This window comes from Echeneis naucrates, chromosome 24 (genome assembly GCF_900963305.1).
Source record: "Echeneis naucrates chromosome 24, fEcheNa1.1, whole genome shotgun sequence".
NCBI lineage: Eukaryota > Metazoa > Chordata > Actinopteri > Carangiformes > Echeneidae > Echeneis > Echeneis naucrates.
Window position 1 is genome coordinate 12,148,353 of NC_042534.1, and position 15,322 is coordinate 12,163,674.

A 15,322-nucleotide genomic window follows, 5' to 3' on the forward strand; every position below is an offset into this window, starting at 1 on the left:
AAAAAGCCACGGAACAATCCTTTTTCCATCTAGGAAATAGTGAGGCTGTGCAGTTAAAAGCTTGACTCGCTTTTATCTGAATTTGGAGTGACAGAGCCTTCAGTTACACATAGTGAAACCAAGTCTATGCAACAGACTGTTTCAAATGATCCCTGACCGCCAAGAAACATACAGCAGGCTACTATTACACTATCAGGCAGTCTGCTGGTGTACAGCTAAAAGGTTTATGGGAACACTCAGTCCTTCCACACACAAAGGAACAATTAGCTGAGGAACCATGTCTCAGTGGAGGCGGGCAGACAGATAGCTTATGGTGGTCCAGCTCCTACTCAACATGTATTCATTGTTTCCTTAGTGTCTGGGCAAGTGCAGGTCAGTGTGTGTGGATGTGTGCGTCTTAGGTTAATCATCTGCTTTACTTTTTTACCTTCATTAAAACAGTTGAATCAGCTTCTGCACACATAAAACCAGGCCTTCAGGCAACAAAAATACTTCACAGCATCTATGTTATTCTAGCCCATACATACATACACACACACACACAAACATTCTCTGCAACTATGGAATGTGCAAACTATATTGACAGGGAGCCGAGCTAAAGAACTTGCTCATAAAAACTTTGTTATTGTTTTGTTTTTTTGTTTTTTTTTTTACATGAATGACCATCTAGGGAAGGTAAAACACTCCCACAGATCCAGACTGACTCATTCACACACACACATGGCCCCAAGTAATTAACAAGAGCATCAACATGAACAGGCGGCTCGCTGATGAAAACAGGAACTGCTGCATGTCATGCCTGCGGGACCAACTCACACTCAGCGGTGAAGCCCTAAAATGCTACAGCATTCATAACAGGAAAATGTCATGAAATTATAACGTAACAATAATGTTATGTAAAATATTTGTTGTTGAATCCAGGTTTGTTTTTGATGTCTGCATTTTACAGTAATTCACAAGTTATGATAATGAGAAGGGAAAGTAAATACCTCCATGCTGTACATTTGCCTCACAGTCAACTCCAAAGTATTTCCCCTTTCAAACCTTTTTGTTCACAGAGATATGCAGCAAACATCAATAAGTCTAAAGTACCAAACCATTATCATGAACTCATAACTGAGCTGATGTAAGACCAACATAAATATCAGTATCATTGCACAATATTTAAAAAAAGCAAACAACTTCTAAACAAATTATTCGGATGACAGAACCGAAATAAGTGTTTGTGTGTTCAGCTTTGACATTTCTGACCCATTTCTTTCTGCATTCATCAACTGTCAATATTTGCCCATTCAGTCTCCATGGAAACCAAACATTAGCCAGATCTTAATCTTGGGTCACTGATTACCTGTCAAAGAAACAATTAATGAAACACACATGCACACACACACAGAAAGCAAGAGAGACAGACGGGAAACCCTCCGCTCTCAGTTTAACTGATCATTGTTGACCTCTGAACTTGTCAGAACAGGAAAATTATCTGAAATATCTCACAACACAAAAACAATTTAAAGCCTCTCTTATATTAGTGTGGACATGAAGATCAGGAAAATTAAAATTAAATTCAGACTCCAGGAAGTAACCATGAGTCCCATTAAAGCTTTGCATTAGAGATGATGTAGGCAGACATACACGTACACACACAGACACATACTAACAAACATGCACATGCCCTGTCTCTACCATCTGCCACTCAATGGGGTTTATTCAGTGTTTTTCAATGTTTTGTGTAAAAAAAAAAAAAAAAAAAAAAAAAAAAAAATCCTTGCTGTTTAGCATATTTGTTTGTGTGTGTATGTGACTGTGTGTGTGTGTGTGTGTATCAGAGGGACTGATAAAGAGCATGTCTGTGTGGGTGGGTGGACTTGGCGTACGTCATTTCAATCGATGCAGATGTCCCCTGGAGGCTTTGTGTTTGCCAGGCAACTGAACAAAAGCTATTCACTCACTCACATAGACAGATACGGAGGATGAAAGAAATTTGTAAATTGACATGTTAACTGCTATATGTTTATAAAAACATGGAGAAGCATGAGCTGCGGTTAATGATCAAAAATCGACTTTGTCCAATGACCAACAGACCAATAGAGATAAACAGCCAGTCAGGCTCAGAGCAGAGGTCTTGAGGATATCAGACTAACGGGCGGGAAACCCAGAACCTTCTCACTGTGAGGCCAGTGTCAAGCGACACCACCTACATTATATATGTTATCGATAACAAATAATGCAGCAACAGGGTAGTGGTATGTCCCAGCTGATTTTAAACTTTAAGATGACTGGTGCGTGCCAATGCTAACCCACTGCTGTCAAAGTCTGGTTTCTATTGACACACCTTGAGGTCTTTCTTCAGAAGCATGCTGGCCCAATTTTACAGCTGCCATGCCTACGTTCTTTCAAGTTTTCTTCTCTGCCAAAGGGGGATTCTCCTCCCCTCACCAATGTCTGTATAAAGAGGACTGAAGGGATTTCCTGATGTGTGCAGGGGTGCGTGCATATCTTTGTGCGTGCATGCGCGTGTGTGACACACTTTGCCTTTGCTCGGCAAATGTCCTAGCTAAGTGTCCTGATTAAGTTAGTCAGGGGAAACGTGGGCAAATAGACAGAGGACGCACATAAGGGGCTGTGAACATAGGGACACACACAGAAATAGATATTTGGCAGTGTTATTGGTAAATACATGTCTGAATCTTCATTTAATCATAACGAATATGTCAAAGGCATCATTTTTCTGACTTTTAAATATCATATTTTTGCTCCAATAGAATTTCAGTTATTTATTTAATTTTTTTCCTCAGACTTCACCTTTTGTTGTTATATAAATTTATTGTTTCATATTATAATACCTTACATATATAATGAACAATTGCCATTAATGGTCAATGTAGAAATGAGCAAGGCATTCAGTCAAAGATCAGCTGCGCGGATGCTGTGTGGATGTGTTGCAGACAATCAGCCACCATGGCAAGGCTTCGTCATGTGTCTGATCGATGGGGCCTGCTTTTAGCTAGACCTCTGACTACAACTATGACGTGACAAGCTATAAAAGAGACGCCTCTGCTTGGTTATGCGTGAGTGTGCCAATGACTGACCTGGGAACGATCGTTAAGGTGAAGGATGATAGTCAGATTAAAAAATTATGTCAGTATTAACGACTTTCAGTTTGCAGCACAAGCATAGTGTCCATGTCTCCATCAGTGACATCAAAATACATTTTATGGCTTTAAAAACTCCATGATGAATTGCAGTACATCTAAAATTTGTGGAAAATGACTAATTTTTTTCTCCATTCAGAAAACACACAAATATAAGAAACTTTTACCTCATCAAACCTGTCGAAGGAATTGCCTTCTTGCATGAACTCGGGCAGATGTTTCTGCCAGTTGAACTCGTAGGACTTTGTCATGGCTGCTTACAAACCTGAGACTTAGAGAAAGAAGGGTAAGATATATAAAAGGAGAGAGAGAAAAAAAGACAGAGTCCAAGAATTAGTAGTTTTTACAAAAATAGCAATAGTATTTGGCCCTCCAGGGTTTTTTCCAAAAATATCCTCACAAATTCATACATTTACTGACCAATCAATAACAGTCCACATCTTTGTATGGAGAAGATATTGAAAACTGGTTTTTTCTTTTTTTTTTTTTTTTTTTACAGCGAGGTTATCAAGTGCTTATCCCAGGCTACTTCCCAACATCTCCAGAGTAGGGTAGACAATGGTGAAATCTTTTGATGAAGAAAAACAACTGTTATCTATGCACCTGCTTCCAACCACATATGTTACTTTGTTTTGACACACAGTCATTTATTACATCAACTAATTGTGTTTCTATTATGGCTTTCATTCAATGGTATTGTTTTGGTCTGAGCATAGTGTGTACAGACATTCATAAACAATTCTTAAAAGCACAAATAAACCAATCACTGCAGTCGCACAAAAACAGATTTTCTTCACTCCTAACCACAATCAATTGGATACGCAGTTTCTGGCAGTGAAACCATTTAAGTTTTATGAAAATATCCCTCATCTCAGCATGGCCCTCCTCAACAACATCTCAGAGTTTAGTCAGCCTCACAGTGCAGTGATTTAAGCACAAAGGCAACTTTACTTGGTTCATAAGATGCAACCTGGAGTTCAGGTACAAGTTTTCTTTCTGTTGTTTAAGGACAGAGTTACAATGCGAGGCGTCATTTTCACTACTCTCTTACATTACATTTACAGTAGTTATTTCTCAAATAGAAGAAAAAAAAATAACATGCTCCTGTTTTAGCTACTTGAACAGGTATATTTTGAAAAACAAAGCAAACGATTAAAATGAGAAAAATAGGTATAGGCCATTCTAAGGTAGTTTTTCTTATTTAAATGGCAAAAGTCACTGTGAGAAATGTAGGAAAGACAGACTAACTCCTCACTGCAGACCTGTAATATGTACTGTATTAGTCGACTGGGCAGGTTGAATGAATGTGGCCGCAGCTCATGAGAGGATATCCCCTGGGTGAGACTGAACAATGGATTGAGCATATCTGACAGTGGACTTGCACTTTGCCTAAAGCAGTTGAGATATGCCAGATTTATTCCTCAAATACAAAAAGCCCAAGCCAGACTTAACTAGTATGACATACCTGCACGTGTATCATCATGCAAGATATCCAGCACCATGAGGGGAGGGGGGTCCTGAAAGGAAACTATAATATTGTTGATGACACCGCCCATATATAGGCTCCCCCTAAGCCAGCCTCAAATGTGTCAGGCAAAACTGAGAAGGAGAGGTGCACTTGGAACGTGTCGTGCTATGTATAGTTAATTGCTCAGCTCGTATTAAGTCATTATGGGAATACTCTAAGGTGTAATTTAATTGTTATAAGGTGGTATTTCAATTTGTAGGCCTAGGATTCCTTTGTTAGTTCAATGATATACATATAGGCATACTTACATACTGCAAAAGGTCAAATAAAAACAAAGCAATCTAACATTTTAATGTCTTGTGCAAATATCCACCTCAGTGTACATATGTGTGTGGCTGAGATTTCTGGCAGATCTCGCATAAAGTCTCGCATTGCATGCAGAAACCACCTTTTTTTTTTTCCAAGGCATAAATAAAGGGAACTTGATGGGTGAAGTGACAGAGTTGATGGGCAACAAAGCAATGAAAAGCACAGAGAATATGAGCAAAGAGATGGGTAAAAGCAAGGTAGGAGAAAATAAAAGCAGTGGAGTAAAGGTAATAGCAAGATATGAAGCCAGCATGAAGAGGTGAGAGACAGAGATGGGCTGAGGAGAGGGAGAGAGGCGTGAAGAGGGAGACAAGAAAAGCATACAGATAAAACATGACAGTGGGCAGAGAGAGATAGACGAGTGAAACAGCTGTATGTGACAGAGGCTGACTGGAGAGGCTGGGAGACAAGGTGGTGAGTACAGCAGGGGGGATGTCTGCATTTGATGTGGGGAACACAGATCAGAAACATCAACACAAGCTACAGAAAGCTGCTGGCTAGATGGCTACAGTACCCCTCAAGCACGACAATGTAAAGAGATTTGTAAAGCCTGTCTTTATATAAACACAGAGTGATTCAGAATGGCTATGCAATTGTACAGCAGCTAATATGAGCTAATCTCATTCTGGCATGAAAAATCATTAATAGACACAAGTACTGATACAGTGGGTGGACCTATCCCTTTCAAATGCTGCACAGATCAGCGCATTTGCGTTTCCAACATAAAAATGTGATCCACTATACGTCACGGTGCTGCAGGAGATGTGGCAGTCAGGCCAGGTCAACACAACCAGTGATGTACAAAAAAAAAAAAAAAAACAGGGCCAACTTTAACAAACCCAGCCCTCAACCATCTGTGGTGTCCTACCAGGGGACCGTAACACAGACGCACACACATCCTATCAGGGGAAAGAAAACACAGATGCACACTTCCTGTGGAGATTAAGAACCGAGGACAGCCAAGGTGCCTATAACCAACAGAGAAACTGAAAGAAGGCTCTTATAAATAGACTGCACCCTGTGCAGTTTGCTTGATAATACTAAACCAAATCTCAAAGAAATATATATGTATATTCCCAAATCAGATTCAAAACTATTCAGATAGGACAAATCAGACATCTAATTTGGACTAATTGGGCTGTGCGGTCCTGTCTGATGTTAGCCTAGATCTTGCCACTCTCAACAGTATGCATTAGATAACATTTTCCTCAGCGGGATGAAATCTGTCCAATAGTAGAACAGCACACTGAGGTTCTATAAGGCCATGCCAGCACGCACACCAGGCCTCTGTGCTCCTGGACGTGTGAATGTGCACGTGAGGAGCCAAGGGAAGCTGAAGGAAGTGAGTGAGGTCCGAGCCCCCTGTCCAACCCCTGACAATGAGATAATTACGATAGATAGGAGCCCCGTGAGGCGCACTTTTCCAAGCCTCCTCATCTAAAATGGCAGCTAGGGTAACACCCAGCGGTCCCACACCTCATAAACTAAAATTAGGCTACAGCTACATCAGTCAGCCAGTGGTGGAAGGGTTGACTGGGGACACATGCATATGGACACAAGAACAACAGACAGATAGTGGTACAGTTGACATTTCTGGCACAATAACTGGAGCTGTCCTTTAGTGCATTATCTGCTTAAAGGGATTAAGCTGGGAATATCAACTATACAAACAACGCATTTTGAAGTAAAAACACAGGAGTGAGAACACAGACTTGTGAGAGTTATGCAATCTTACACATCTGAGCACCTGATGTTAGATGACTGTCACTGTCATTATGTATTCATATAAAAACTGACCCAATGTTTTAGATGGTATTACCACAGATGTGAGGATCAATAAAAATTTACACAGGTTCTACATATCTGCAATATTCAACAACAATATAATTCACAAGAGGGTAATTTTTATTTTAACCAGATTAGCTCTCAATCAGATTCTGAAAAAGCAGTTAGAGCAATGAGCTGGCGGGTTGCTGGTCAAACGAGTTGGATGAAATGTCAGTGGAAAAAGCAAAAAGGCAACACTTGCCTCTACTTGATCAACTCCACTGTGGTGCCATTGAGCAAGGCCATCATACTTGACCCTTTCTAGTCCAGTGGAGTGGTGAGCAGCCTGACCAATGAAACAGCTGAGCTGAAGGAAAAAATAAAAAATAAAAAAAAGTACTTCATCAATGGCGGACAAAAAACAATTCCAGCTAAACATAAATCTCCCCCTTCTTTATTTGTAGCCTCAGAAGTAGGACAAACATCAGTGTCACACATAATGTCAAACAGCTGCTCGGAGTAAGGGGAAAAGATAAATGTTATATACATGATGTTCTCCATCTCACCACTTGATAATGATCCCCAAGTCCTGACAGTCTGACTATGTATGGCCTGACCCGAAAATCCATTTAATTCATGATTAAGATCCAGACTGGACCAGATACCATTTGCTTTATGTGTGTACATGGAGCTTTCTATCTTTTAGGACAGAAATTATATAACCTGGCAAATCAACAACAGACAGCTGACAATTTTTATGACACAGCAGAGGAGGACCACAGTGAGGCTATCTGTTTTTAGTGTTGATCACTGCTTTGAAAGTGTTAAAAGTTGTTTTGTTTTTTTTTCCTACTATTAAGCGAGCTGGTTCAAATTTGCAACCCCACAAATCCCCTGACCTCCATGTCAGTGGCATAATTTATGAGTTTAATATAAAAAAAAGATTCATTAAAATTAGCAAATGATGCCTGTGTTGACTCACATGACTATGGGATCATAGTCATGTGAAAAAAGTGGGATCATTTTCACTGCAAACAACAGAAGAGTATCTAATTGTTATAAGAAGTCTTGGGTGGCCTCCACCAATCTGGCTTTAAAAACCTGCATTTCTTCTACTTCTATGGGCCAACAGTTCCTCTAACCAGGTCCCAAGTCCACCTGCTGCTTCCTTGACATTAATGAGGTGAAGTCAGGTTAAAGGTATTTTTTTCTAATTGCCATCAGATTTTAACACAAATCACAAAGAAGATGTGTTGATTAGAAGTAAAGGGGTGCTTTTTAAAGCCATGTGCTGACTCACTGGCATTTCCAGCTCTGGCTCATTAGAGTCATTTCCAAGTTGGAGGTGGGTGCGTATTTGTCTCACCGTAAATGACAATCGAGGACTTCATGTATGTAAGGCAGCATAATTCAGAGAAAACATTTAATCAGTTAAAGCAAGTGAAAAGAAAGCTATCAAACCTGTTGTGCCACTTTAACAGCAATGTCGGCAACAATCTCTGCAAAAGGTAATTTTTGTAAAAATAATTGCTGATTCAGAGGTGATGAGAAAATTCTGCTACATTCAACAAAAACTAGATAAAACTCTCGAATAAACAAACGAACAAAAACTCAGAGCAAATTGCAACTTATGCTCTCCTTTAACTGCATACCTGTTTTCAATACATCAAAATGTACCAGCACACACACACGCGCACACACACACGCGCACACACACACACACACACACACACACACACACACACACACACACACACACACACACACACACACACACACACACACACACACACACACACACACACACAGGCTCAGAGAAACGTACAAAAAAATAAACATGCAGGACCACAGTAGCGTTAACAGATTACAGCCAACGAACAAAAACATAAAACAAACTACCCAACATGACAAACCTACACCGTCTTATATGCTAAACCTGGTTGATAAACATTTCCACTCTGAGATTATAGACTAGTTCATTCCTGAAAAACAATGCTTACTGCCTGTTAGTATTACTTCCTCTTACCTTCAGTTCTTGGACCCTTGAGTTTGAGGAGAATTGGGTTTGTTTAAACAACAGCCAGGCTTTGTGTACACACTCTACAAACACACTACTGTAGAATATTTTTCAACTACAACCACCATTCTGCAACCACACACTGCTTTCTGAAAAACAGGGTATATATACACAAGTCAAACGTGGTGCAACACCAATGTCTGGTAATAGCAATGTCCTCATTTTTCAACAAAGTTGGCCTGTGCACAACACTGTCACACTGAACATCCTGGTCTGTGTGTCATCACACCCTCTTATCTGTTTGTTTAAGATATTTGTTTTGTCTTACGGCAATAATAAGAGTCAGGCAATGAAGGCAAGTAAACCTCTATACTTACAATTTTCTTTTGACTTGTCTGTTTAAAAGTGCTTCTTTTTGTAGACATGCAACAAAAAAATACTAAAAGTATTTTGTTCCTTATACAAGCAGCATCCATGTATTCATGCCTGCTGGAGGACATAGGCAGACAGAGATAGAGGATTCCATTGTGCAACCCCTACACTGATTCTTTATATGTCCCTCTTTTAACAAAGCCATCAATCTTCCTCACTCAATATTTGGATCACAGCAACCCCAGAGGCTGAAGCCATCTTAGGACACACACATCTACCGACTCAGCTACCATGACTCTCTGCTAAACAAAACCAACAATTTTATTTGGTGATTCAGTGACTGAACTGTGAAAAGATTATTATTCTTTATTATTATTTAATACCTCTTATCTTTACAATAGAGAGAGAGCGAGAAAAAGCACAAACATTGGTTTAAAGACATGAATTAAACAACGCTCAATTTAAAAAGCTTGGAGAAAAAAAGTTTTCAATCATTATTGTATCACATTAATGATTAACACCATTTTAAATAGTCATCTATCGTTTATTAACCTTAATCTTTGAACTTTCAATTTGGTGGCTCATGCACTGACTGCATTGTTTATTACTATACACAGTTTCTTTAATGCATAATATTCCTCCAGAGATCACATTCATCTCCACTCCAATAACTCAGATCGCTTCCCACGAATGACTTCTCTAAGTCAACTGTGAGTAAACACAAACAGTTGCTGACTATAGTACAACACTACAGGGTTAGAGGTCAAATCCCACTGGGGCCACTCAAATACACACTGCATATGTATGTATGTATGTAGCATCACAAATGCTCATTAAAACCGAAGGTCTAAAGTGCATACACCTCTGTCATTCATTCCTCATTCCTGTTTAAATGCCTGATCACCTTTTCCATTTGAATACAATAAACCAAACAAAATCACTTTGGGCAGGCTGTTGTTGTCTTATCATGATCAACCATCATTTAAAAAAAGCACCATAATTTGCAAATAGTCTCTGGATGAATGTTTAATCTTCCATTTGATAGCAATTGTGTATTGAATAGGCAGTAGAAGATGTTTAATATATATAGATTATTGCATGAAAGGACAATCTTCATAATAATCCTCCTTAAATGCCTGTCTAGAATGAATACTTTTTCTGAAACATGACTTCCATCAGGACTGCTTATTATCAACCTGAAATAAATTTATTATTGTACTTAGAGCTTTATTGCATGACTTCATACTGCAATTAAAATTATATCACAAGAATGAAAAATCTGGCAGATGATTGGTACGAAAGCATTGACTCAAGTGGTTGCTTCTTACTGATGTTGTTATTGGATGAGGGAAGAAAAATGGAACAAGGTTTGGAGGCATGAGAACAACCAACTGCATGTCCAATTTGTCAAACATGGATGTCTCACATACGAGACAAAACCATACCCAGTCTGGTGTGCGTCAGTGTGGTCATGAACAGAAGCTTCGTGTTTGATGCACATTACTTATTAAAAGGTAACCATGGAGGCCAATACCAGAGCCAGTTTCTACCAAGACACACTTTGCACTGACTCATCCAAATGCAACAGCCATTTCATTGTGCAACTATGCAGCCAAGGGACTGCAGATGCGAATTAGCTTGAAGTTATCATCTGGTATGGTGCATCAAATGGCAACATTTATGTTTGAGCTGCACACTGTACCTTTTTAAATAAAGTCAAGTGATGATGACTATAGGAAACATACATTCAAAGGGAAGCGTTGACTTGTAGGCTTGAAAATGATTAATTTATTTTAGTTCTGTTGTACTTGAGCAATTCCCTACCAAGAACACAGAGGCACCAGAGTGAGCACATAAAGTGCACACACCTGCAGGCGTACAGCACTGAGCAGGAGCAGTAAGCAAAGGGGAGGAAATGAGGAGACTTCCATGGACCACAGGGATCCAACACCAGGTGACAGCACACTGAGGTTCATATTTAGGTGACACTTCAATAGCTTTACTGAACTGACCTGTTCATAACAGTCTTAGGACATAGATTGTGGTACTTGTACATGAGAAAGCAGACATCCCATCCTGGAACTGAGTTTCTTATCTGCAAGATGCAGAGAATAAGTGGAACAACTTAAAAAGTATTTAATATATGTTTGCTAAAAAGTAATGCCACAAACTATTGTCATTTTGTTGAATCAACTTTCTAAAACTGTTTTGTAGGGGATTTTTTTTTTTAGCTTTATAAAAATATTGAACAGGTTTATATAATAATGTGGCATTCTTCCAGTATTCATATTAAAAGGAAAACAAGATGGTAAAGGTACACATCAGGTCACCTGGTTTCAGTAAACAGTACTGTGTTACAATCTCTGGCAGGACTAGCACCACCCACGAAACACGGGGGGAAAAAGGACACATAGGTGTACTATATCCTGGAAATAAACTTGGACAGGTTGCTGCTGACATGAATTCAAGATCGCAGACAGAATACAACATTGTGGTGGTGACAGGATTGTTTGATTGCATTACCATGAATTAGATTAAACCTGTCCCTATCCAATAGAATCCAGTTAGCAAGAGGGTTTGCGTTGTGTTTGCTGCACATATCATCCACACAGTACTGAAGCTATGAGGCACAGAGCAATATCATGAAAGTGCCTTTGTTTACAGTGGATAAAAATAGTCCTTAATTCAATGAAAGCTCTTAGCAAGGAATACAGCGATTTATAGTACCGCCAAGATTTCTGTTCGCTAAGCAAACAGCACATATGGCAGTGAAATCAATGTTGCTACTGCCTGCAACTGTTTTTACATTTAATTTCGTCACTTAACAGAAGGGCAGTGCAGAGGGTACAGTGATCGCTAAGTAAACATGTATCTACTTCAACAAGGATGGAGATCCTGTGTGCATATATGGCTGTCTATGGCCTGTGTAAGAACTCTGACTTCATGGATCTCACCTTCCATGCTCAACAGAACACTAATGTAGCTTGCAAAGATCTGGGCTGCATATTACTGCACAAAACCTGTGCTCCTGTGAACAGCTTTTGAACAGTTTGAAAAAGGAGCATGGCAGGTCCGAGGGGAGAGTGAGAAGAGTGAAAGGAAAAGCTGAATGGGGAAACCAACCACTAATGAGTACTGAAATTCCCTGATAGTCCCTTTAAACTCCTCAGAATTAATCCACATTTGGGCTTCACTTTGCTCACTGACTGTTGAGAGTTAACTGAGGTTTCTGTGGCCCCTCTAGCAGTGTGCGACATTGTGTGTGTGTCTCCATATGTCTGTGTCTCAGTGTCCAGGCCTGTTTTGTACATCTAGCTAGGTTTTTGACAACATGTTTGCCAGTCCAAGTTTGTTTGCTTTACCTCTTTTACCTAAAAGAACTAATAAGATGAATATACTTAACTTTTATTTAGAGCATGTGATAGCTTGAAGAGTACATTTAAGAAGATATCAACCTTTTGAACTTCAAAACTTAATGGAAAAGCAGGACATGGAAATTACAGCACTTTCTGGCTCAGTGGCTGCCCTATAATATATTACAGGATTCTTATAGACTTAAATGCCAAGTTTTGTTTATAAAGTAGCCGTACTGAGCTATACCAACCCACTCAAAAAACAACCACAGAAATGCCTGTAAGCAAGGCACACATCCCAAGCTCAACAACTGCTCCAATGGAGCTGGTAAACTGTAAACTGAGCCCGTATATCTGGCTGCTTCCTGATGTGAGTGTGTTGAACTTTAACCCTTTAAATTCGCATGTGAGCACTGTGGTACATCGTGCACATCCAACTGAATGTATTACGGGAAAACTATAGGGAGTGTTCAGTGAGGGCATAATTTTAATTAAGACAATGCTAAGGCACTGTCTATATATGGCACTCCTGTTCTACAATTTTTATAAAGAATTCTAGTGTAAATATACATCGAGCGTGTTTCATCATTTCAGACTCATATCAGGTCACTTGTTATTGTTCTCAAGAAAACAAAGCACGAAAGTTTTCACTTTTCTCACTCACTCATTTTCTCACATTCTTTTTTAAACTAATGGACTAATATCCATTTGCTAATATAACCTTTTCCTGGGATGTACGTTCAAAGCTCTGTAATCAACATTTTTTTCTCTAGGGCTGTGGATGAAAAAGTATAATGCTGAAGAATGTCTTTTTTCAGGCCAAACAACGCCCTTCTAACTTCTTGCTTGCCTTTTATAGTTTAGGAATACCCTGCAAATTAAAGCTCCTTGGTCCAGGATTATATGAATGACTTGTGCATGGGATGGAAACCTGCTGTCTTTCAGTCACACATACTAACTAGGCTGCCTAACTGCGGTCCAGTTTAAGATATGGATGCATACAAGCACTCACCATAGACACACGAACATCCTTCATAATGCGCATAAAAGTCAGTTCCAAGTCTTTTACACAGTGAAATGCAGCCATAAAACCTCATCCACTCTGAAGCACAAAACCTTTGTCAGGTCGGTTTCCAGGGTTCACCTATGCTGAGAAGAAGATGAGGATCTAAATCAGTGGATAATATACACACACCCATACTAGGACACACTCATCCACACACTCAAAGAGTTCTATATATAGCTCTCCACATCCACCCTCTGCCAAATTGAGTTACACAAAGAATGTAGCACATGGTCTAATGGAGCAGCCACCTAATAAATGATGGCCTACAGCTCAAATGGGGGATATTATCAGTTTGCGTGCATGTGGGTGTGCATGTGTGTGTGTTTTTGTGTGCATACGTGAGTGTGCATCACAGAGAGTCTTTTGACCTGAGGGCCAACCATCACTGACTCACTGAGGGAACACTAAGGTCCCATGGAGGGAACGAGAAGAAGGGAGAGACGAGAGAGGGGTAAGGGCTGTCCCTGGGTTATCAGTCAGCTTAATCAGAGGTATTTAGAGTACTGCATATTTGACTGCGTGTGTACATGAGTGCATATTTGCGTCTGCTTGAAAAGGTACTTAGTGAGGGAGTTCCCTGAATGTACAGTGCTAGAGGGGTCAGGCAGAGCACACTTAACCAAACCCTTAGCGGGGACACAGCGCTATGGGAGAAACTTCCTTTGCAATTTCTAAACAGACAATGTATCGCATTTACTTTTGTTTGAAAGTATAATAATAGGTGCAATGAGAATTTGACAAGGTCTTAAAATAAGCCAGACAAATTACAACAGAGAAAATAAAAACACACCTATGGCTTTTGGCAGAGAACACAGGGTATCAGCAATGCAGAATACATATTTATATTATTTGAGAAATTCTTGTTAAAGTGATTTGTATAGGAAAATTGCTCTAAAAATATAAACAGGAATACTTGGTCTTTGCTCAGTGATGGATATGTGTAGGTAAAGCCTCCATATGCAAATGGAAGTCCATTTTTCCAGAGGTGATGGTATCTATCTGGTTAATAACAGAAACATCACACTTATTAGAAGGACTTCAAATTATATGCAGTTGATGTTAAAACGTGTGTGGACATTCCTTGTGTAGGGTCTATGAAAAAAAAAACAATAGGAGTGATTTGGATGTGAGTTGTGAGTCGGCCTGTGTAGGTAGCAGAAAGTTTTTTGTTTTGACACAAAAAAATATCTCCACCTCTATTCAGAGCTCCAACTCTAGAAGTAACAATGAAAAGATTTTCATCTCAACATAAGCAATATCTTTTGTTAATACACTCAGAAGTTTAAGTTTTTAAACCACTAGCACGCTGCTGTGGCATAGCTGTATGGACTATTGGAGAAGCACTTTTGGTTATTTGACATCCATTTTATATTATTCCCAGAGGACACGGACAGCTCTAACTCGAGGCTTAGTCTAATCTTGGCATAAATGGATTGATGTTTCACTTGGAGGTGATGAAGGTGAGTGCAGGGCAGCTTGAAAAAAGACATTAATTTGGACATGGAAGTTAGGTAACTGGCATTTGCAAAGGGATGTCTGCAGAAGGAAAATACCAATTTATCCTCAAATTACTTTGTTACATCACTGACTGCACTGTGGTGCACTGTATGGCACTGTGCGGTGTGTGTGATGGTCTCATTTAGACCAGATTAGGAGGTCGAAGGTTTGCCCAGCTACACATACCCTGCAGAGGGCTCTTCTGGGCCAGGTTTGTCCAAACATGGTCAGAGATACAGAGGTTATACAGAGACACACAAC

At 39.6% G+C, this 15,322-nt stretch overlaps 1 protein-coding gene across 6 annotated transcripts in view; it reads right to left on the reverse strand.

Moving 5' to 3' along the window:
- plcb4b (phospholipase C, beta 4b) overlaps positions 1-15,322 on the reverse strand; it is a 54,854-nt gene that overhangs the window by 24,762 nt on the left and 14,770 nt on the right. For 4 of the 6 annotated variants that reach the window (XM_029496384.1, XM_029496387.1, XM_029496386.1 and 1 more), the window contains one exon: positions 3,320-3,423. In XM_029496384.1, coding sequence (XP_029352244.1) covers positions 3,320-3,403 — 84 coding nt within the window. In that variant the 5' untranslated portion in view covers positions 3,404-3,423. Of the gene's footprint in view, positions 1-3,319; positions 3,424-7,018; positions 7,125-11,096; positions 11,107-15,322 lie in introns of those variants that run through there. The other 2 variants (XM_029496385.1, XM_029496383.1) reach the window with 2 other exon arrangements.